General features: G+C 40.4%; 1 protein-coding gene across 2 annotated transcripts; it reads right to left on the minus strand.

The window, feature by feature from the left end:
- Window positions 1-35: 35 nt before the first annotated feature.
- Window positions 36-23,933, minus strand: grm5a (glutamate receptor, metabotropic 5a). Of its 2 annotated transcripts, XM_042498582.1 has the most exons (19): window positions 23,836-23,933; window positions 23,123-23,434; window positions 22,908-23,041; window positions 21,229-21,490; window positions 19,489-19,603; window positions 16,249-16,498; window positions 10,689-10,924; window positions 10,453-10,574; window positions 10,247-10,371; window positions 9,986-10,154; window positions 7,334-7,460; window positions 6,446-6,563; window positions 5,918-6,104; window positions 4,700-4,858; window positions 4,456-4,581; window positions 3,531-3,713; window positions 3,220-3,389; window positions 629-1,290; window positions 36-283 (listed from the first exon to the last, which is right to left on the minus strand). In XM_042498582.1, the coding sequence occupies exons 2-19, from the start codon at window positions 23,348-23,350 to the stop codon at window positions 249-251; spliced, it is 3,408 nt and encodes a 1,135-aa protein (XP_042354516.1). In that variant the 5' UTR covers window positions 23,351-23,434; window positions 23,836-23,933; the 3' UTR covers window positions 36-248. The 2 variants fall into 2 exon arrangements, with proteins under 2 accessions (XP_042354516.1, XP_042354515.1); XM_042498581.1 differs by having other exon boundaries at window positions 36-1,290.
- Between the last annotated feature and the right edge of the window lie 4 nt (window positions 23,934-23,937).

Below are 23,937 nucleotides of genomic sequence, written 5' to 3' on the forward strand. Positions count from 1 at the left end.
CCATTTAATAATGAAGTAAAGTGTAATACGTGGTTTTACATTTGTTTTTTCAGCTTATCAGTGTTTTCTTTGGGAGCAAGAAAGCTGTGTCAGTCAGTATAGCATTTAGAGGTATGTAAAATGCCCGTATGTGTGTTTCAGTTTGTCAAGTTCTCTACTCACTTGGAAACAAATGATGAAGCACTGACTTTGCTCAGCTTATTTTCAGCATTTAGCATTTGCAGTCTTGCCACTGGTATTTTTCTCTCTCAGTGGAGGCATGTATGGGTGCATTCAATCCAATCTGAAAATGAAAATACATTTTAAAAACTGTTCAAAATTCAGGATATCCACATGTAGAAAGGCATCCAAGAGTTTGGTCCAGGCTCAAGCTTTGTCTTTTGGGGTTTAAAATACTCCAAATGGACAAGGAGGGTGCAGAGAGAGCAGGTTTAGAGAGAGGAGGAGCTCTGGCTGTAGTGTCTCAGCAGCAACTGGCCGTATTCAGCCTCAGATGGAGGTGAGCTGCCGCTGGAGCTCAGAGATGAGTCTCTAAATGGGGAAGGAGGCGTCAAAGCCACCAGCTCCTCCATATCCTTGGCTCGCCTGCTGCTTACGCAAGTCCCGGCCAGGTGCTCGTAAATCTTACCTGCTGGTCGATTCTCGCAGAAATTGGAGACGGCTGTGACCTCTGCGTATGTGGTGACAGTGGATGGGGCCTGTCTGCCTCTGGATGTGAGGTATTGAGGTGGGCAGGGGGCGGCGTCTGCAGCTGCAGGCAGAGCAGTGGTGGATGTGGAGCTGACTCCCCCTGGCAGCATCATGGTGTTCAGCTCGCTGATGTTGGCCGTGAAGCGGTTAACCACGCAGCTGATTTGGTCCATGATGGTCCCCTGAGCTTGGCCGCCAATCATGCCTATGCCGATGTCACCCACTCCGATGACGCTAATGTCACCTCCATCCACCATACCAACACCCTGGCTGTTATCCCCACCTCTTCTTCTCACCCCAGGGTGCTCAGGTACGTAGGTGGGTAACGCCTGTCCCTCCTCTCCTGTCTCGCCTCCCTGGAAGCCCCTTGGTGACTGAGAGGGGGAGCAGTTGAAGGGCTGAGACACCTGTTGCTCTTCATACTGCTCTTGGACACCAGCATCCGCAGGTGTACCTCCATCTTTAGAGAAAGGCTTGATGATGGCGGTTTGGTTCACCTCCACTGCTTGCTTTTTCTTGACATGAAATGACATCCTCTTCCATATGTTTGGTCTGTAGGCCTGCTCACTCTGAGCCCATGTCACTGATTTCCCATTGGAACTGCAACACATATAAAAGACATGTTTACATTTGTTAAAAGGTGATGATAAATACGACAGATCCACTGTGTAATACTGCACATCTTCTCATGTTCTACTTCTTCGTGTCTGTATTTCTACCATCCCCCGTTCTATATTTTGCTGTCTGTGTAATTTTACATCTCCCTCCATTTTCTTTTTATCTTCCCTAGAAAGAGAAATCCTTAAAGGCAGCGGCTCTCCTGTGGGAGTACTTAACCCAAATGAGGTAGCCTTTTCTCAGCTCGGGGAACAGTTTTTCTTGGCGTATTCAGCCTGTTGGAGTGGATTCAGTTCTGATTTACCAAAGACAGTTTAAGAAGGAACAGGGATAGTTGTGTTCTTGGAAATATCTCAGCAGTTTCCATCTGTACAGATGGACTCAGGGGTGTCAACAACTAAAATATGTGGCTGTAAGGACAGAGGTGTAGATTGCCTGATGATAAACCAAGCAGGTAGTCTCTCCGCTATGACTTCCTGCAGCTTTCTGCTCATAGCCCCTTCCCCCCTTTTGTACATTAGACCATTACTAATGAAGTCCTTACATAAGTTAAGATGAATTATGCAAACCATGATTATGCCAGTATCTTTTATAGTATCTTTATTAACCACATCTGACAAAAATCAGCAAAAAGGGAAGCCAAATTCTTGTCTAATGAATATGGCAATTGATGACATGATTGTATTACAAAGTAAATATTTTATAGATAGCCAATGATGACGTCTTTATAGAATTTTGATTGTCTAAGAACAATTCCCTGCCACGTTTTTATACAGTTATCAATGGCAAAAAATAAGCTGACACTAAAAGTGCTTTCTCTTATTTAAATGTTGGACATGCAGGAGAAAAATGATTTAAGAGTAGCAAAATGTATTAAAAAATATATATTCTATATACTTTCTATAAAAACTAAATGAGAACTACCTTAGGGAAATGCATTTTAAAAGGATAACCTCATCCCTTAAACAATTGTTTGTATATCAGTAACTAACCCCATGTAATGTTGAATATGTGACAGAAAGTTTGTTTTTCTTTTGTGTCCCCTCAAAGAGCAAACAATCCAGTAACTGAGAAAAATATTGATGAAGTAAAGTAAAAGGGGTCCAGGTTTAATCGAGACAGAGCTGATTTAAGTCCGGTTCCCTCCAGGGGGAAAAACAATCCAGCGCTCTCCATGGACTTTGTATAGAGTGAGGGTGGCTCCATGTTTTTTCTGTCTGCTAGCAAACAACTGAAAAATACCTAAAAGCCGCTGTGTGATTAGATGCACCACCAATGATGTAAAGAACCCAAAATTAAGTTTTTGTAAGCTGCTGAACCTAAAACTGAGGTTTTTTAGAGGACAAATGAGGAAACAGAAGTAAGGGATCAGTAGAGAGAATGGGGGGAATCTGTGGGATCCTGACACTTAGCAAGTATTTTACTAATAAATAATATACATAACTAATAAAATATGCATATGACATGTTGATTTTGAATGTTTCTAGCTAGCTTCAGGCATTTTGTTAGCATTTCAGCCCTTGTTTGCTTATTGTGGCACAGATAGTGTCCTTCTCAGTGGATGTGGCTTCCGCGTTATGATGCATTTTGCTCTGTGTCATCAGCAAAACAATTAGAAAACATTTCTTTACAAACTCTCACAGTATAATTCAATGGATGTTTTGATATAGTTTTGCTGTTTTTTAAATCATAAAGAATTTCATCTGTTTGGGGATTTTTTCTTCACCGTTGAGGCATGTGAGAAAAAATAAACGTTTTTATCCCGAATTCAAGGCAACATGGGGTGAGTAAGTGATAAGCAAACAATCATTTGGGGGATAAAGTATTCCTTTAAGACGCTTATGCAACTGGACTCAGGTGTTCAGGAGTTAATTTATTCATAGCTTAATACCCACTCAGGTCCCCATATACCTGATGTTGTCTTGTGCAGAGCCACGGCGTCGAAACAGGTTGGCCATGCTGCTAGAGGATTTGGCAGTCTTGGCAGCTTTCTTGGCATCACCGACATGCATGCGCACCACGGTAGATGTTGTGAAAGCACTCCGGACGTTTTTCTCCGGCTTAGCAAGCATGATGTACACCTGACCAGAAAATGAACGATAAAATAATATAAAGCATAAAGATGAAGGAATAAACTAATTATACCCAAAAAAGAAGACAGGACATTTGTAAGCTGTGTAACTTTTTCATTGTAACTGACAGTATTTGTTTCCATTTCTTACCTTTGGGACAAACATGCAGCAGAGAGCCACTGTGGCACTGAGGCTGACACTAAAGCACATGGTTATGATCTTGTAGTTGGAGCCAAAGTAAATAGGAACAAAGGCCAGCCAGATGATACAGGTGGTATACATGGTAAAGGCAATATACTTGGCCTCATTAAAATTAGCTGGAACATTACGAGTCTGTAGGAAAAAAGGAAGAACAGAGATTTTAAAGCAGTGTGAGACGTTGAAGTAGAAAGGACAATAAGAAAAGGTCTGAGTCTAAAGACCTATAAACGTGAAAAAGTATACAATTTGTGTTAAAAGAATACTTCACTTGAAAAATGACCGTTTTTATAGCAGTTACGCACTGCATGTTTCCTTGATTTCATGGAGAAAATGTTTTTTCTTGCATGCCTCCACGGTGAACAGAGAATGTAAGAAAGGTAAACATTCTTGATGAATTGAAGTAAACAGGGACCACATTTAACAACAGCAAAACTATATCAAAACATCCATTTGCAAACTCTCACACAACTTATGGAGTATAGTCCAAGTCGTATTTATCCAGTCGTATGCTCAGCACTTTCCAGACACATGCATTTTCACAAAAATGCTGCAACATAAAACACTTCTGCTTACAAGAAGTGCACCTGAGAATGCCTGGACACGCCACTCCACCACACATGAGACTGTTTCTTTTGACGTGTTTTAATTATAAATAAATTAGATTTGCGTGAGAGTGTGTAAAAGGATGTTTTGGTACGCTGTCCCCTTTTACCTGAAGAATGTTTGTCTTTTTTGGATTCTCCATTCACAATAGAGGCATGCAAGGAAAAAAAGTTTTCTTCACAAACTCAAAGTAACATGCAGTGAGTAATAGTTATAAAAATGTTCATTTTGTGGGTTAAGTATTTCTTCAACTACTGTTATGCAGCGGTACCTTGAAGGCGTAGAAGGTGCAGCTCAGGATAAGCAGGCCATTGTAGCCCAGGGGCGCCACCACCCCCAGAGTGGTCAGGTTGCAGATCAAGTGTACTTCACGGATACTGGGGTAGTCATAGATCACCTAGGAGGAAGAAAAGGAAGAGGTCAGTGTAGCTGCATCAATAAATGTAAATGAGCATCGCCCACACTGAAACAGACAGACACACACACACACACACACACACACACACACCACACACCTGTGGTGGCTCTATGATGAGAAGTGCCACAATAATCCCAAGCTGCAGCAGTATGAGTAGGAAGGCGATGACCAATTGCGCGCAGGCGGACATAAAGCGCGGCTTTTTGGTGCAGATCTTCTTCTTGCTGCCTGCCAGGATCCGTGCTATACGGTTGGTCTGGATCAAAAATAGATCAAATGGTTTTGCAGGCTTCACTTAAATCAACTGTGGATAATACTGCTCGCTCTGATTCATAACAGTAATCTCCCTTTTAGTAACCAGATTTTAAACATCAACCTCAGCCCACACCAGATTCTAAACTTCTCCAGTACCTCTCTTACAATTGGCCATCATCCAATCTCTGGAGGTAGCTCTTTTACTCCTGCCCTTATCCTTAGATGCCCTTCTATTTATGTTTTTTTTTAAAATTGGACCATGATAGTAGACAAAGTTGTCTGATCAAATGAATGTTTGCAACATCATCGGCAGCTCTCTCCTCTGCCAAAAGCTCCAACATGTGATGTGTGTGTGTGTGATGTCAGACAGCTAGAATTTCAGTGTACATTTTGCAGTTTTGTTCTGCTGACCATCTATTCGGCATCTCAATCCCAACACGTGGACGTGTGTCAAAAAATGGAGAAAACTGAGAATTTCTAATTTAACCTTTACCCTTTGAAATCCCTGACACCTTGGGAAAAAAAGGCTATGACCCACTTGGCAACAAATGTCTCAAAAATTAGTAAAAGGTAATTTAAAAAATGATCTGAAAATTAAAAAGAAAAAGGAAAAAAGAGGATTGTCAGAAAATGATCAAATACTAGGGCAAAATGCCCAGAAAAAAATATTTATAATCATTATAGTTATATATTTAAAATAATGTTACAGAAACAAATTATGCATGTATATTTTTAATTTATCTGCACTTTTCAGGCTATTTTCTTGTGTGTTTTTGTTTTTAACTTTTATTTTTTGTCTATATTTAGGTAATTTTCTTGTAATTTTTTACTAATTTCTTGCTATTTTTTGGGTTATGTCTTTTTAAGTTGCTCATTGCCTTCTGTCCATGTTTTTGAGAGAAATAAAGGGTTTTAAAGAGTTAATGGGAGGGTGTAAAGATATTTTTTGCTGTATGGAATACTGCCACGTTGTAGATTTTGACATCAAAATAAGCTGATGCTGGAACCAAGGTTATGTTTGTTCCTTTACCACCTGGGAACAAAACAGGAAAGAAAATACCTTTGTGACCAGTGCAGAGTAGCTCATGGCAGGGGACAGTCCGATTCCCAGCCGCTGGAGGTAGCAGTAGATTATGTGTGGCTTGGCAATAAGGCTGAAGGTGCACAGGTAGCCCAGACATATTCCAGCCAGGATGATATAGCAGAGCTCACGACTGGACGACTTGACCACAGGAGTGTCCCAAAATCTACAAATGTATCAAATCATGTCTAGATTCACAAAACTGGTAAAAGACAGCTGGTCCTATAGTATTTGAGTTTAGCTGCGGACAGACAGATATACACAAATGCATTCCTACAAAAATAAGTAAAAAAATAAAAAATCATGATAACCTCCAGGCCTGGTGGAGATAATAACACCAGCTCTGGGTCAAAACAACAACCTGTCAGTGATTTTCTATGCATGGACACTGCATTAAGTTGGCCCATTGTTGCGTTGGTGTATGTTATTGCTATTGACCCAGGTCGGATCATTTTGACCCACTGATTTTACTGCGTATGTACTAGTAAAGCTGTAGGCTGTGATTACTTGATGAAGACGGAAGTCACAAAAAGTGTAGCCATGAGGCCCAGGCAGGCGAAGACCACAGCAGCGATGGGCTCTGGATCCCCCCAACGTACATACTGCACAGGGATGGGCTCACAACCTGCGCAATACAGAGAGATGATGGGGAGTGAGAAAACAAAACACAGAAGAATGAGAGGATCTATTCAAGTGTTTGCATTTAACAGCAGGTGGAAGAAATTCACACATGCTGCACTATTTACTGTGAACAACAATTGTTACTGTATGTGTAAAATATTCAGTCTGTGATGCAGTGGGTCATATAAGTTGACTCTTTTTGTGTGTGTGTGTGTGTGTGTGTGTGTGTGTGTGTGTGTGTGTGAAACATTAAAGGGATCTGTAAGGGAAGAAAGAGGGATCGCCGAGAGATGTATCAGTGGAGCGGCAAGATAAACACACTCCTGGTGTCCTATGGAGGATACACACATAAAAACTGCCTTCATGTGTTTTTTTTAAAACTACAAAGGAAGAGAAATATCGTGGGAGACAATAAGTGCTTACAAAAGGGCATGAATTTGGGCTTCAAACAGTTTTTTACAGACTTTGGAGTTAAGAAATCTGGCCTCAGCCAAATCCTTTATTCTGGCAAGGATCTAAAGTCTCTTGGTGTGTGTACAGTACATAAGTATTTGTGTTGATTTCTGTGTCTTAGCTCAGAGCGTTTGCCAGATTTTCAGAGTGTGTGTGTGTGTGTGTGTGTGTGTGTGTGTGTGTGTGTGTGTGTGTGTGTGTGTGTGGTACGTAAGACGCAAGGGGATTTTGGGTGCACCACAAGTGTGTGACCCAGATTTGAAGGCTCTTCTGGCCTGTCTGGAAATCTTTGCAACAGGCACATAAACAAAGTGCATTTACCAGTGAGGTCATCAGTGGGCCAGAAGCCGAGGACACAGGCTTGACAAGTGTACTCATCAAACACAAACTCGTTCTCCTTGCAGGGAGTGCAAGTCCAACAGCAGCTCACCTCTCCTTTACGGATCACCTGGAGACAGACAGACAGACAGACACACACACACACACACACACACACACACACACACACACACACACACACACACACACACACACACACACACACATACGCATGCTAGTATGAGAGGGCGGAAAGGTCTCAAAGCTCCAGTGGCACTTTTCTGTAGCTAATCTTAAACTCTGACTGGGAAATGAGGATTTCTTCATTAGGGGATAAAAAGAAATAAAAAAAAGAAAGATGTATAGAACAGATGTATACTTATTATTTAAATGATATTATCTTTGTACTATCGGCTTTTCAGTGTGAAAATAAGCTGAAGGTGTGGTGGGTCAGTGGTTCATGCTGTCACTTGCAGAAAGTTCTGGATTCAAATCTCCGTGTAGAGTGTGTATGTTTGCCCAGCCCTTTGTCATTCCCAAATATTGCCACTTGGTCATGCCCTGTGATACTGACAAAGCACACAGCCTTTGGTGTCTATATGGAAGCACCAAGCTTTCAACTATTTTCAATATAAACCCATTTTTTAGCATTACTTGACACTGTCCTGACGGTATAAAAAGCGAGAAAGTCTTCAGGGAGGGCTGGAGGGAGGGGAGCGTAAAGAGTCAAACAAAACTGGACTTCCACCTGGGAGACCACAGTGTGTCTCCCATCTGAGACCCTAAAGTCTAAGTCCCCCCTATGAGGGGCCTACTTGGGTAAACTCACCATGTGGGCGACTGGGGCCATTAGGGAACCCGTGGACAATCCCATTTGGGGCCTGTTTTTCAGTCTATTTACTATCCACATGGGCCCCACATACAAATGTTGGATGGGAATGTAACCGTGACCGTTTCATAGTATTAACGAAGTTGAAGAATGTGTCTCAGCGTGTAGACTCCAAGGGGCTTGATAAGTGGTGTAGTGGAGAGTGGAGGGTAAATGCAGGTAAATGGGGTTTGGCAACCTCTTTTTCTGTGCGTTTACAGCAGGGGTGTCCAAACTTTTTTAAATGGGGGCTGTATTAGATAATGTGAAAATATCCAGGGGTCAGCTGCTTCTCACATCATACTGGTTATTAAAAGAAAAAAAATCAATACTGTATTGATTCTCAAAAACACTCACAAAACATTAAAATCGCGATTCTCAAGTGATATTTTTTTTACACCCTTCCTTTGCTGTGGCCATGTCTGCTACTTAGTGGGAAATGTCTGCTGTTGGGTTACAGTTGGTTTGCTTGTTTGATGTCATGTTGTTCATGAAAACACATGAGTTCTGCTGCGTAGTTCCGACAAACAGTGTGATAGTTCTGCCATTGTGAGGTTGACAGAAAAATGCAAAGCGATTTGGCTTCATTAACCAAACATGTGTGAGGCCACATATGGTATATTTTGAACAACATGCTGAGGGCCATTGAAAATCAGTTAGAGGACCATAATTGGCCCTCGGGTCGGATTTTAGACATGCAAGGTTTAAACCATTGGAATATATGAGATTATACCCACTTCCTTCTTTGTAACATCTTCATCTACCGAGTGATACTCCTACCTCAGATAAAACCATTACACCACTGGGTGTGGCAATTTGTTACAACCTGGGTTAAGAAAAGGTTGGTTTGCCTGGTGTCTCCCAGGGTGCTCCAGTTTCCTCTCACAGTCTAAAGGCATACCGGTTAGGAGATCTGGAAACTGTGTGTTACTTTTGAATGTTTCCTGTGATTGTACCCTGGGACAGGCTTCATGGGTGGATGAAAGGAATCATAGGTGTAGTGAGCAGAGATGGAAACTTTGAGAGAACACAGTGTGAGGTGTTTTGTTTTTGAAGAAAAGCATTACTAAAATGACAGGAAGCGGGGAATCGCTCCTCAAGGTCAGCACAGGTCGGACAGAGACAAGCAGCTGGTATAACCAAAGAGGAACGTGGGCTGGGGTGTAAGGCCTGGAGGTGTGAACAAGCAGATCTCCTCCAAAGCACGAGACTGGAGTTTTGAATTCTCTACAAGCTGCCACATTGCAGGGAGTTGGTGTAGAGTGTGTAGGATGGGTTTAATGTTAGAGACTTTTGGGATGATTAAGAGGAGGCAGACTGCAGTGTTCTCTATGATTTGGAGGAGCTGCAGGGAGTTGCAGGAGCCCAGATGGGACATGATTAAAGCTTGAACAAAGAGCTTTTCTGAGTCCCTGGTGGGGAATGGGAGAGTCTGATTGGAGCGATATTACACATTTTGCAAACCCATGGGACCAAGGAATGGCTGCTGTGTGGGTCTTGCTTGACAGTTTTCTTCAGAAAAACTTTGATATCTGCTCCATAGTGAAATGTTAATGTATGAAATCAAACCATGAAGCAGCAGACAAACAGAAGCAGCTACCAGTGCTGGCAAAACTGAATTTCCATGGTATTATGTATGAGTCTAAATCCTTTATAGCTTGTAGAGGTTGATAAATGCTCTGCTGAATGCATGCAAATAAATGAATAGGTGTTGAAATGTATTGAAATCTTAGAAACTCAACATAGCTTATCAAATTTTCTTGACTGTGTGTTGAAGTGGTGCATACCTTAATCTGTGCCTTCTGGCAGGGCTCAGAGCAGACTGACTGGATGATGTCACTGTTGTTACTCCAGATTTCCTCATCGTTCATCTTGAGGCCACCCTGATCCCAACTTCCCACATGGATGTAAGCGTACTCATCCTCGCCTGTGAGCTTGAAGTTCATAATTTCATACCTGGGGCACAAAACTGTGTGTATGAAGCAGCGTATGCATACGTTTAATGTTCCTTTCAACTTTGTCATTTCTTTCCCTAATATACTCCTTACCTGCCTGGTGAGTCTCCATTCTGGTCAAAGTGGATGGTCTCCCCAGACACACCAGTGAAGTTGGTTCTCATCAGGAAATCCAGCAGCTTGCGGCCATCAATGGGCCGCATGTTTTCACACAAGCCCTGTCAACAGGGGACGAACAAACACTGTCAGTACTGTCCAATGTGAAAGCATGCAAATGTGCACGCTGCTCATTATCGTACCTTATATCCTGGACAGAGGGACTCCTGCATGGCGTGCAGGCCGTAAGCCATGGAATAGATGGCATTTATGACAAAGCCCATCTTGGTGTCTTGGGCGTACTGATGGCGCAAAGACTCTCTCCCTGTGGAGAACAGAGACCTGCTCATAAGGAGAAATCCAATCACTATCATCTAAACCGATGAAAAAAACTTTTAGGATATGTCAACAGGTGTGTGAAACATGATGCTGTACTAACAGGTGCAGGTGCGGTTGTATTTGGTGCTCTCTTGTGGGTGCCCTCTCAGTCGGCACTGGAAGCGATGCTGCCAGAACTCGGGGAACCAGGGGTTCCTCAGGTTGGCATCAGGCGTTAGGTTCAGGTAATAATCGTCAAACCAGGTCACATATGCAGATTTTAGCTTTATAGTGATTCCACCAGCTGCTTCCCTCTGGTAGCCATCGGTCACATCATACCTGTCTGCCCAGCCATCACTGAACAAGAGGAGGAGAGAGACAGACAGACAAAGGCACAGCGGATAGTTAGAATAAGAATTGGTTGTAATATGACTCATATTTTACATGTGTTCTTTTTTTGTTTGTTTGCTTGTTTTGTTCTTGGTGCACCTGGCCTGGACATGAGGTGCCAAAGAGTTCCTGTTTCAGCAGCAGTGGAGGGAGGCCTCTGTTGTTGGGACTGCTGGTCTTGTTGCCTCTCAGTCTCAGATTTACTGTCTTGTTTGCATGTTGTTTGTTCATAAATCCCATGGACTGATTGTTTTAAAGATATTTTATGTGGTTGACTTGAGAAAGTCGTGAAGTGGTAATCGACCCATAGAGCTGCCAAAGGGTGGGGAGTAATACTTCAATAGATTTTTTGTTTCCCATAAAGCTATTGACTAAGTCATCATTTTAAATTCAATTACTGAGATATATAGTGCATGCACACATGGAAAGAATATAGGTGTCATCGTGGACGTTCGCAGATGTTATATATTGGAATTCTTTTGACACTGTCTTCCATCAGTGTATCAAGTGTCTACAAGTTTAAGACCCTTTTTCTTTTAAATTGGTGTCTGTGAGCTCCTGTAAAACCTGATACCTCTTGCTATAAAGAATGTCAGTGTTATAACAGTGATTAACCTTGATGTGTGCCTCAAATTATGCTAGATCCTTGAATTTAAGGGAAGTGGGCATGGAAAGTACTTGAGTAGTCCTTGAATTTGATGTTTAAAAAGTTGTGGAAACCTTGGTTTCTATACTTAGCCTTGAATCTGGTTCACAATTATATCCAATATTACTGGATTCATGAATAAAAGGATAACAGGGTGGCTGAAAATGCTCAGCTGAGTCCCAGGAGCAAATGTTACACCCAATATTAGCTCATATTATAAAACATCTTTGGGACAAATATTTTAGAAATCAAGGTTTTAATTAAATACATAATTAGGGTACAACAGTTAATTGTATTTAGGTTATAATGATTTTATAAAGAGATATAACACCAAGTCCAAGATAGCAAGGATTTTAATGTGGCCTGCTGTCAAAAGCTGTAGTTGCTGCTTATGACTATATTTTACACCACTGTTGCACAGACTGAGAGAGACAGGTGGCGCCTCACAAAATGAACCTAATGAGTGCTCTGCAGAGAGTTACAGTAAAATAAAATATTTATCATGATGACTCAGATGTACCAACACAAGACTCACTGGGTGATAAAAATAAAAATGTATTTGCTCACATATCAAAGTTGGAGAAATGTGAAGTGGCATTTTTTAAAAAAAATTATGTTCATATGCAAAGAAAACTTGAATAAACCTCCAAGGATCAAAGGTTGATGGTGCTCGGAGGACTTGGCTGGCTGTAAGAGAGAGGCTGTCTTTTATTTTCAACATGCCATTTTTTCAAGTCAGTTTCAAGTCAGTTTTATTTATATAGCCCATTATTTATTATTATATAGCCCATTCATTTTGTTGCATGCTTCGTTTTATATGTATCATGCCTGTGGCCTTATAATTTTGTTTGCTACATTTGTATCTGACTGCTGATTTATAAGATTTCCATGGGCTCATTATCTGCAAAGTCCATCAAGACACACTTTTAATGAAGAGCATACTGATGGACTTGACTTAGAGCAAATATCTCGGTGCAGATTCAAGCTCTGGGAAAACATACTGTTCCTGTGAACCAGTCTGTTGATATATTTTTAATGCAGACAGTCAGAGCATGTACTGACTTGTAAGTTGGAAACGTTCTATAGTTATATTTTCAAAAGATACCTGATGCTCAGTGAACTTTAAACACCAGACAAATACCATCAGACTGCAGCGTCTGCAGACACATCTCATCTGCTATTTATTCAAAAACACTGTGGGCTATCTCATCAGTGAACTGTTCAGAAAGGTTTCCACTCCGTCTATTATTATCTCTCCCTCTGGACAGTCGTCTACCATCAACAAAGACAGAAGGCTGATTACTCCTCCACACATGTGCATACATGTAAACATGCACACCTCACGCTGACACAAAGAAATGCACTCTTCCTTTTTTAACTGGCAAAAAAGCAAAGGAAGTCATTTTTGAAAAACTTCGCTAATCTAGCTGGAGTTACACAACACTAGTGTGGGTGTTTTGTTTTTTTTTATTTTTTATGATGCCTGGTTCTCTGGGTGAGGTAGGAGATCATTTCATAACACATCCTTAGAGAAGCAAGCACAGAAATGGTTCACTGGCGTAAAAAAAGACAGGAATGGATATGAGAAGCATGGATGGCTTTGACTCTGGATAGTTTGAATCACTCTTGAACGAGAGCTCTGAAACCCACACAACGACCTGGGAGGGCAATATGCTGTATGCAGCGTGTTGCTACACCACCTACAAGCTTGAAGACACACAAAAGTGTGTTCTCACACACACTCACACAAATTGTGCTCTTATTTCACATCATAAAACAGAAAACTGGTCAACTTTATGGCCAGATTTTAACTGAGTGGACACTTTACTCTGTAGTGGTATGAACTTAATGCTGGAATGGTATCCATTTCTAAATTTAAACTGGACAAGACATGAAAGGGAGTGACACAGTGTCTGATTGGGACACCTCACCCAAACAACCTTGGTGAGATGTTTTAAATAGTAAGGTTTTAGCTAAAATGCATGTGTTTGTGTTCTGAAGTTCTGAACATATGACTGGGTAAATGAATGAATGGATTATACTGCCAAGCTGTGTGAGAATTTGTAAACATATGTTTTAATATAGTCTTGCTATTGTTATATGCCACCCCCATTTACTTTACCAATTTATCAAGAATATTTGCCATTTTTAGGTTCGTCATTGAGGCGTGGGATCAAAACAAAGTTTTCTTTTTTCTCAGAGTAACAGGGGGTGAGTAATTGACTTAGAAATTATTATTTTGTGTGTTAAGTATTCCTTTAACATATAACAAGATGAAGACAACACAATCATGCCAAAGGCTCTTTGAGCCTGTATTTACGTAATATGCTAATGCTTAGCAGTTAATGTTTATCATATTCACTATTTGTAGTTGGTGCTACCATGGCAACATTTGCCAAACAGCACTAAACACAAAATACAACTGAGGGATTGTAGTTTTGCAGGTATTTAAACATAAATTAGACATGTTACAGCGCATGTTCAAACATATCTGTGACAACACATCTTAAAACTGAACTGATTATTCTAAATCATCACTGATACTCAACAAATCAGTAGCTGTGGAGCTCCTCTCACTAGTGACTGAGCACATCATTGCCAGCTAAACTGCAACACACAGTATATTAGCTACATTCCATTTCCACCTCTAACATAAATTACAGTACTTTATTGAACCAATTCAGCACTAGATGACAAGTTAAAGACTATGAAAGTGATTACTACTCAACTTGGGGGGGGGGGGGGGGGGGGGGGGGGGGGGGGGGGGGTGTTAATGGCAATCTATCCAATAGATGTAGCAATCAAAACCACAGATTTCGGGGCACCTAGTTGCTCAGTTGGTAGAGTGGGCGCCACAGCTGTTTTGATTCCAGCATTGGTCCTTTGCTGCATGTCACCCCCTTTCTCTCCCCCTTTCACGCTTAAAGCTGCCCCCCCACACTGATTTCAACCTCAGAGGAAAAGTCAGTAATGTTAGTAAAATTAATTTCCTCTGAGCTATCAATATCTGCACATTATTTCACAAAAACCCATCTCATAGTTGGCTGAAAACAAAGAGGAACTGTTCTTTCTTCACCGATTTCTACACAAACAAGCTGACATCGGCTTGGATACAACAGTTCAAAATCACAAGGAAGAGCTGGCAACAAAACAATAGCTACAAAAAATCATCATCTGCTCCTTTAGTCTTTCTCTTCCTGTAAACTGAACCTAAGCATAAAGGCAGCACACACAAAAATCTGGTGACAAATCCTCCCGAAATATGAAAAAGATGGTTTGTTCAGGTAACTTGAACAACAAGAAAGGTTATGTACCCAATAAAGTCAAGATTTAAACATGATTTTTAAAGACAGGGCAATAACAGGACACACAAATAATCCTGCATGTTCATATGACAGCATGAAAAGAGACACATTTGCCATTTTAAATTAAATAACCCTCAAAACAGATAAGCAAGGAGAAACACTCACAAACACAAATTAACTATAATCTTGTATAATGAGCAGATGACAAAACCACAACTGTATGGAAACTCTATGGATTATAGAGCATGGTGTTTTGCAATATGTAGTTCAAGGTTATTTTATGTTTCCTCCTGTCAGATTTGAGCGACAGCCTACATATGTGGCTCCTAATGAGGAAAGGCATTTATAGAACACGAGGAACGAGAGTGAGCCAGAGAGCTAAACCTTAAAATAAAACATGTTATTCTCGGAGAGAGTGAAGCTTCCTGCTAAATCAGCCCCCTCTTTCCCGCTTATTCTTTTATCCCTCATGTTTTAATTGCACACTGTCTCTCCTGCACTGTATGCCCAGTTTTTAACATTTTCTCTTGCCTAAATTAAGATCGAGCCAATGCATATGAGTGCTGCATATTTATAATCACAACCATCAGTGCCAGCTATTCTTCATTTTTGTGATTTGTACTGTTGATAGTGCCAATAACAATATTACACTATTGAATATAGATTCATCATTAATTCACTGTTTTTCTCTGTATGGCTCCTATAATTTTTGCACATTTTTGCAAGGTAAATGTGCTTCCCCATTTAAGCGCTTTTGTTTTTTTAACAAATAACACTATGCTACTCCAATAAAACATTTGCATGAATTAAGCTTGCTTGTAAAAGGCAAATAAAAACAAAGCAGGCTCAGTTATCCTTTCACAATGGCAGCAACAAGTGTAGCGGTAGAGACCAAATGTAAAAATAGTAGTAGCAGACATTGATGGATCACTAAACAGGCCTACCAGGCACAGGCCTGGGAGCCCGTTGTCTTAGTATAATCGACCCAAAGTATCAACATGGAATTTGAGAAAAAAAAACAACCCTAAAAACCAAAAAACATTAAAAATACCTTGACTTTCCCAGACCACCAATGCAGTTGATGGATACGATGAAGATGATAATAAGGATGATGATGAGAGGACAAAGATGGCCCCAATGACAACAAATACATCTCATCCGATGATGCTGGACATCTGAAGAGAGTCTAGATTAGAAATTAATGCTTAAAAAAAACTAAAGCACAAATGTTTCAGTCAATTCTATTAGCCTCTAATAAAAGCAACAAAAAAAACAAAACAAAAAAACAAACGTGTGTAAAATGCAGTTGAAAATTTAACATATTATAATCTTGCACTCACCTTCCAACCAGCAGAAATTCTCCCACCAGGCGCTGCCGTCTCATGGCCATTAGTATGCCTCGGACCGTCATGCCCTCACAGAAGCAGGCCACAACCCTGGCTTTGGGCAGGTGGGCTCGTAGTTTCTGCAGTAGCTTATCAAAGCTCTGCTCCCCTGCGTTGCTGTATATCTTATCAGAGTGGGCAATGCAGATGCCCTCCTTTGCAGCCATGTCTTTAAATGCCTCCATACCACTCTCACCATAATTACCTGAGGAGGGTAATATGTGAAAGAAATAGTGTTTATATACAAACAATACTGCACTTGCAAAATCTGGAGGTTGTTATCTAATTAAACCACAACTCTTTAAGAAAGCAGATAGGTTATTTAGCAGTCAAATTTTGTTTTTGAATTGAAAATTCACCACTTGCTGTTCCAGTACACTTTGTTCACATTGCTATGTTCTGCAAACATTTATGCCTTTATTTTTATTTTTTGTGCTCCCACACTTTCACTCTAGCTTTTGTGTGATCTCGTGACACACACACACACACAAATGCATGCACTCACATAGTGAAATCCACTGGTGTAATGCCAGCATAACACTTGAGAATCAAGTAAAATTGTCCCCGTTATGGGAACTGTCAGGGGTTACACTTCCCTGTTTATGCTGGAAATGAGGTCACCTACTTTCTGTTGCCTAGCAAGTGTACTCTCACTGCGGGCATGACACTGTTTGACGCATCTGTTTCATTACTACGTGTGAGTTTTACCCCCATATGTGGCATGCCTCCTTGAGCGGTAACATCTTTAATTTCTTAAACTGTATTTTCACCTCAGTTCAACTCCCTGTTTAATGTTGCTGATGTTTGCAATACAATTATTATGTTTTTTCTTCTTAAATATTTTTGCCTCCTATTCTACTTCCCCAAATCAACATTTTAACCTCCTTTGCATCCAACATTTTAAATAAGAACAAGTTTATTGTCCGCAGGTAAAGGCAAAATGTCATGTCAAGTAAGCTGAGCAGCACAGTGTCGATAGTCACATAATCGTAACCTCTTGGGCTACAGTAAATATGGATTCTCTGCTCTTGTGATTGCAGCTGACCATTTTTAAGCTGTTTATTTGTGTGCTTTGTGAATGTGGGAAAGCTGAAATCATTTGTGGGGTCATAAATCTTGTCATTAGTTTATGTAAATGTCATGCAGAGTAACAAACAAGCATCTGCATTTGACAGATACGGCAGTATAATTGTGCTGTTGGACTGCCAAGATTGTGCAACATATTTTTAACCATTCATAGAGATTAGAAACCCAGAAACAGAGCTTGGCATACTAATTTCATGAATTTTGAACAGAATGTTTGCCTTGTTTGGTTTTCCTGTAAGTAGTTAGTAAATATGCACAAGGCTGTCTAAGTCGTGTCAGATAAATAATAAAATGAATAAATAAATGAATGTGTGTGTGTATAATTAGACACACAGAATCACAAATGCATTCATTTTGACAACATCCCACCGCCTACTAGACTCTAACAAGATTGTCCACAACATAAACATTAAAACATAGGGATTTTCTTACAATAAGAGCTACCCATGAGATGAGGTTTTATCCTGGAAGAGAATATTTTGCATGCAAATGTTTTTAATTTTTTTTTTTTTTATAAATCCTCCTCGACAACAGTTGTGTATTTATGTAGAATAAACTGGAACGATCCAGTCAGGATTTAGCACTTATTCCTATCAAGAGGGATTTATTTCATAAACATATGGCCTTGAGCCACTAAGAGGTTAAAAAAAGAAGCAGTAAATGGAGGGTACAGTATGGAATATTTTGTTATATTTGGTATTTTATGTTGAAAATAATGCCATTACCATGTATTTTGTGTCTGAATTAGTAGGATTAGTGGTTCAGGGGCTGGATCTTTTGAAGTTGTGATAACCTTGTGTGATGATATTGCCTAAATGTCTGCAGCAGGGGGTGGGGGTTGCTTTGTGTTAAGAGCTTGAGATCAGCTTTATATGTGTTTTGCCAAATATTGTATCTGAGATTCTCTGTCTCTACCGTTGTACTGTTGCCATTCATCACAAACTGTCCGTAAAAGACAACAACAAAGATACGATTTTATCTGCCTATTTTTGTAATGTGTTATTTAAGTATTTGATTTTAGTCTTTTAATTCACCTATACTTTTCACTGAAACAAAAGTCAACATGTAGATAGGACAACAAAAAATTAAATGCAAATCTGATAATGAACAACTGCTGTGAGAATGTGATCAGTGGCTAAAGCATCAGTGAAATCAGTGGACAGAGCACCACGACACCCACAGAGTTCAAAGCCCATAGCAGATGTTCCCTGGGAGGCTGTTCCAGTGATGAACAGGATTATAGAGAATATATAATCAGAGCTAATTTCATATGAATGTCATATTCTTGCCAGAGATATAATGGCCTCCACTGTACAGTGACGACTAAATCAGAGGTTTTACAGGAGAGTGACTGTATGTGTATCTGTGTACTGACTCCGGTGTGCTTGCTGCAGGAGACCATTTACAATTAAAATGATATATGAACTTTGGCTGGGCCTGCTCTGCTGTGAATTGATGGCAGGTTTAAATGTCAGCAAGTACATTCTCATTTGCCTTTTCAGATGCAAAACTGAAAAACTACTTAAACTACAAACTGGAACTAAAAAACTAAGTCTGGCAATGTCCACAGTAATACAGAGGTGTGGATTTCTCAATTTCTGACTCATTTTTTTAAAAAAGAGACAATATTATAAGTCCACAAGTATCAAGGCCCCCCTTGACCTTTATCTGCAAAATGGCACTCAAATGAACATACTGACTGGGAAAAGATTAGATATTACCACAAAAAGACACAAAATAACTCCAAAAGGGGCAAAACAACCAGAAAGAACAGCAAAAAAAAAAGAAAAAAGACACAAAATGACCTCAAAGGCACACAGAATGACCCCAAAGAACCACATAATGAGGAGAAAGAGATACAAAATCACAAAGAGATGCATTTTAACTACAAAGGGACACAAAACATTGACACAAAAAGAGGCTAAACAACTATAAAGTGTGTGTGTCTTGCTCCTATGCAGGAGAGATAAGGTTGTCTTTTGCGTATCTGTGCCCAGGGGCTCATTGTCTGATAATCTGCCCCTGTTCATACATGTGTAAATAATGATGAGAGAGGGAGATGAGAGGAGAAAATGTAAAGTAGTGACATGCATACATATGCGGTCTTACCCTCTGTATGTATTGCAGACACGTAGCTCCAGTTATATTTCTTGACAATGTCCACCATGGCTTTGGCCTGTTGCATATCTGATGGCACCACTCTCATGAAATATTTATACAGGCTCTGTTGAAAGGAATTTACATGTTCACACGTCTGGCAGTATATATGACAGCCTGTCTATATATGCACCCATGATAACTCCTATAATAAACCCCATTCCATGTAAACTTGCAGCACATCTACTTGCAGATGATTTTTTAGAACAAAGGACATTATGGATTTTTTTTTTTTTTTACAGATTACTGAATTCTCTGCAATGTCAGTGTCAGCTTCCTGATCTGCAGATTTGAGGTCATTTACAATAGATCACATATACACGTGCTGTCTTATTTTAGATTATGTAATGTATTCTACCTGGCCTCTCTTCACCAACTTTCTATTCAATTTATCAATGAAAATTGTCCTTGTCATGGTTGCAAGTCAGGTTACTTTGTCTATAGTCTATAGTGAAAGTGCAATTTTAAGTAAAAAGCAGACATAATGTCTATTCAAGTTGATTTTAAAATCTCTGCATTGGCTCCCTCTGTGTTTCAGGATTGATTTGAAGCTACTTTTATTGGTTTATAAAAGTTTAATGATCTTGGGCCTTCTTATTTATCAGACTTGCTTTTATCATATGAACCCTCACGGGCCCTGAGGTCCTCCGGTAACGGCCTTTTAATTATTCCTAAGGTTAGAACAAAAACCCATGGTGAGGCATTGTTTCAGTATTACGGCCCCCATCTGTGGAACAGCCTGCTGGAGGACCTGAGGGCTGCAGAAAGTGGCCGTAATACTTGCTTTTATCATATGNAAAACCCATGGTGAGGCATTGTTTCAGTATTACGGCCCCCATCTGTGGAACAGCCTGCTGGAGGACCTGAGGGCTACAGAAAGTGTTCATATTTTATTATCATTGTTTTAATTTATTCATATTTTTTATTTATTTATTTATATTATTAAGATTCTTAGGTTGTTAAACTGTATGTTTTAGCTAATTTTACGTATATTTTATGTCAGATTTGTTTTGTTTTATAATATTCTCAACTTCTTAACCTTTTAGTCTGAACTACTTTGTTGTTTATTTATTCTGTTTTTAGTTTTTTACTCCAGCTCTGGTGTTTGCTGACGGAGGGCCCTTTGTACTGGGAGCTGTGATTAGCTCTGGCTGTGGGGGCATCGTCATGGGGGTCGCCCTGTCTCAGCTGGATGGGGGGGTTCTGTCCACAGCTTCATGGTTTTGGCTCGGACTCCCCTATCTGTCTGGGGCGGGGTGATTTCCGTGGTGATGTCTCTGTGAGCTTTGATCAGCTCCTGGTCCAAACGTCTCTCCATGATGGTATTCCTCATTTTAGTCCTCTGTGCTCAGCCATGTTTCTTATCCAAAGCCATTCTGTTCTGTGCCTTTTTAATGTCTTCTTTCTGTGTGTGTTCTTGGGGGTGGGGGATGGGTGGGCCTGGGAAGGGGGGGCTGGTTTATATGTTTAGATGTTGTTTTATGTTTTGAACTTGTGAAGCACTTTGTGCTACATTAAATGTATGAAAAGTGCTCTATAAATAAAGTCTGATTTGATTTCTTTCATGAAACCCAAAACCAGCAATTGTCCAGAAGGACTGGAAAAGCAACATTAAGTTAAGATCCTTTTGTACCTTGTATTTAAATGGTTTAAAGTTTGAAATGACTTTCATGTCATTGTTTTTGGTCTTACCTTGTCACTAAGATCCATGCTGGTGGCTGAGTAAGCTATCTGTGGGATGTTGAAGAGCTGGAGGAGATTTTGCACCTGGATGGCCACAGAGCTTGATCCTGGCCCGATCAGCCCCACGATGGGCTTCTTCCCCTGCACCAAAAGGCTCCCTGCCTCTGCAGTGCACCTGCCCTGGCTCTCCTCCTCTTCATTGGACACTAGTGTGTCCCGAATGAACTCAATGCTCTGCTCCAACGCCACCGCAGAATGCCAGCACGAGTCCCTGGTGTAGAAAGATTAAGTTTAGGCAAGCCACATGGGAAAACGATGATCGCTTGGAGAAGCCAATTGGATGCTTTTTAAAAACACAGGCTCATTCTTTTGGAGCAAAAAACACTTGACTTACACAATTTTTAGCGCAGTGAAAATTCTGCCATCCAAAGTTCAGCCAAAGCTAATATGAGCTTTCAGCAGTCTGAGTCAGTCGAATCAGGCTGGTGTCTTCCAAAGCTTTTTATTTCCATTTTTGCCTTTTTGTTGTTGCTTAGCTGCAGTGAAGAGATGCTTCCTGGTGGTCACACGTAGGTTTGTTGCCGGGCCACAACACCAGCAACATCATCCTCATATTAGCTTTAGCTGAACTTTAGAATCATTTTTGTGCAGTGGATTTTGTCCCTGATTTTTCACAGTTTCATTTCACTTGGAAGCGATCACTCCACAACCCTTTTTGAAAGGAGGAATGGTTGTGGCAATCAGCTCCTCCAACACACGTAGCATGAGTGAGTACTGTTGCTTCAGCTTTAAAAAAACTGAACTTGAAAAGCATTTGATTGTTAAGGGCATATCCAGCTACCCATCATCAGTAGTTTATATCGCCCTGTTGGTGAAAACCTAAAATTCTGATTTACTTGAAGTTGCTATAAGTGGATGCCTGCTGGTTTTCCTCATTAGCTTGTCTCTTAAGTTAGCTGTCAGTCTTTTCTTATGACCTCAAACCACTGTTCAGCTGTTTGTGTCCAGCCCCCTTCCATTACCTACAGCCTCCCTGTGAGTTTGCATGCTTCTTCAAGGTTAACATTATATTAGGGGAAAATCTAGAATGCTGGGTCCGAATAAAAAGGTGCAATTTGGCTGATTTTATCATGGCTGGATTAAAAAAAACAACCACATAAAAAAATATATGTGTCAGAAATCAAAGCTTGAGTTTTCAGAGACCACTCAAAGCCTTTGCCTTCCTTGAATTATTGGAATTTTAATGCAATATGATGGACCTTGCCTAGGTGCACTGTTCCTAACATAACATGTTGTAAAAAGCACAGTCCCCAACCAAAAGATGTTGCTTAATTTGCAATAACTATCTGGGGCTAACTAGTTGCAATGATGCAAAACATCACTGCTAAATTCAGTTAATTTGTTTATGAGTCTGGAGTGTTTTTTTATATAGTGTTTTAAAGGGGAACACAGTTTTATGCCAGACATCTAGGTATTAAGTGGATAAATTCTATGTTTAAATTGTCAACTTCAGGAGGATTGCTATCTTATACCAGCTTGTTTTGTGTAAGATGTATTGTATTCCTGCAAACTAATTAGTTAGCCCTTCTTTTGTATCAAAATTCTTAATTGTGTCAACACATATTCCACTCATAATTCAACAGCTAAGGTCACTAACAACATCAGAACTTTTTGGATTCATTTCTGACCTGATCTCGCAGCCCAGGGTGATATTCGGAAGGATAGTAGGGTCTGCATTGATTCGATCCAAAGTGTGCATCATGGCCTCCACTCTCTGGATCCCATACTGCTCACGCACCGCACCACACTTTCGCTCATGGACCTGAGCAAAGTTTAACACGACTGATATTAATAATACTTATCACATATGGAGAAAATGAGCACATAAACACACAGCATGTACCTTGTCTGCAGGTGGTTGGTGGTGGACAGAGAACAGAGCTCCTATGATGATGTCTCCAGGCATGTGTGTCAATATCCTCCGCTCAGTGTTCTGGGCATTGACCCCGACCTGGTGTTTAAGGCTCAGCCAGCTCAGATCAGCTCCCAGTAACACACTCAGTGCCAACAGCCTCACATATAGCTCTAATCTATTTCCCATCCCCGAGTTCCTCCTTACACCTCCTGCCATCCTGTGTCCTCTTAGAGCTGAGGTTCTGACGAACTTGCCATCTCTGGCATGGTGCTTGTAGTACCTGGGGTAAGAGTTAGATTCCTGAAAAAAGGAAATGGCAATAGAAAGTGAATTAGCTCAGTATAAAAGCAAGTGTATATGTTTGTGTAACAGACAATACACTAACACCTTTTTACTTGCTCAGTCTAGTCAACACATGTATTTTAAGTGCCATGTGGAACAAAGAAAATCAAGTTTGGCTATTTATTCACAAATAACAGTTTATAAAACTTTCTATCCTACTGTCCTTAAAAATGACAAGTTGCTATCCATGGTGCTGAAATTATGCTGGCAGAGCATCATACAACTTAAAAAAAAGACATATAACCAGGTGGTCCAATGAAGAATTTACAGTAAAACTCAGTTACCTCCTCTGTAGTTAAAGCATCAATTCATTATTAATTCGCATCATACACCCAAACTAATAGACAACTTCAGCCTACCTCTTTTCTGCCAGCAGCCTCGCAGATGCCATTCCTTTTGAGATCGTTCCCATCACACAAGAGCAATGAGAAAAAAAGCGCTGCAGGTTTCTGCTCAAGCTC

The sequence above is a fragment of the Plectropomus leopardus genome, chromosome 13 (assembly GCF_008729295.1).
Source record: "Plectropomus leopardus isolate mb chromosome 13, YSFRI_Pleo_2.0, whole genome shotgun sequence".
Classification (NCBI taxonomy): domain Eukaryota; kingdom Metazoa; phylum Chordata; class Actinopteri; order Perciformes; family Serranidae; genus Plectropomus; species Plectropomus leopardus.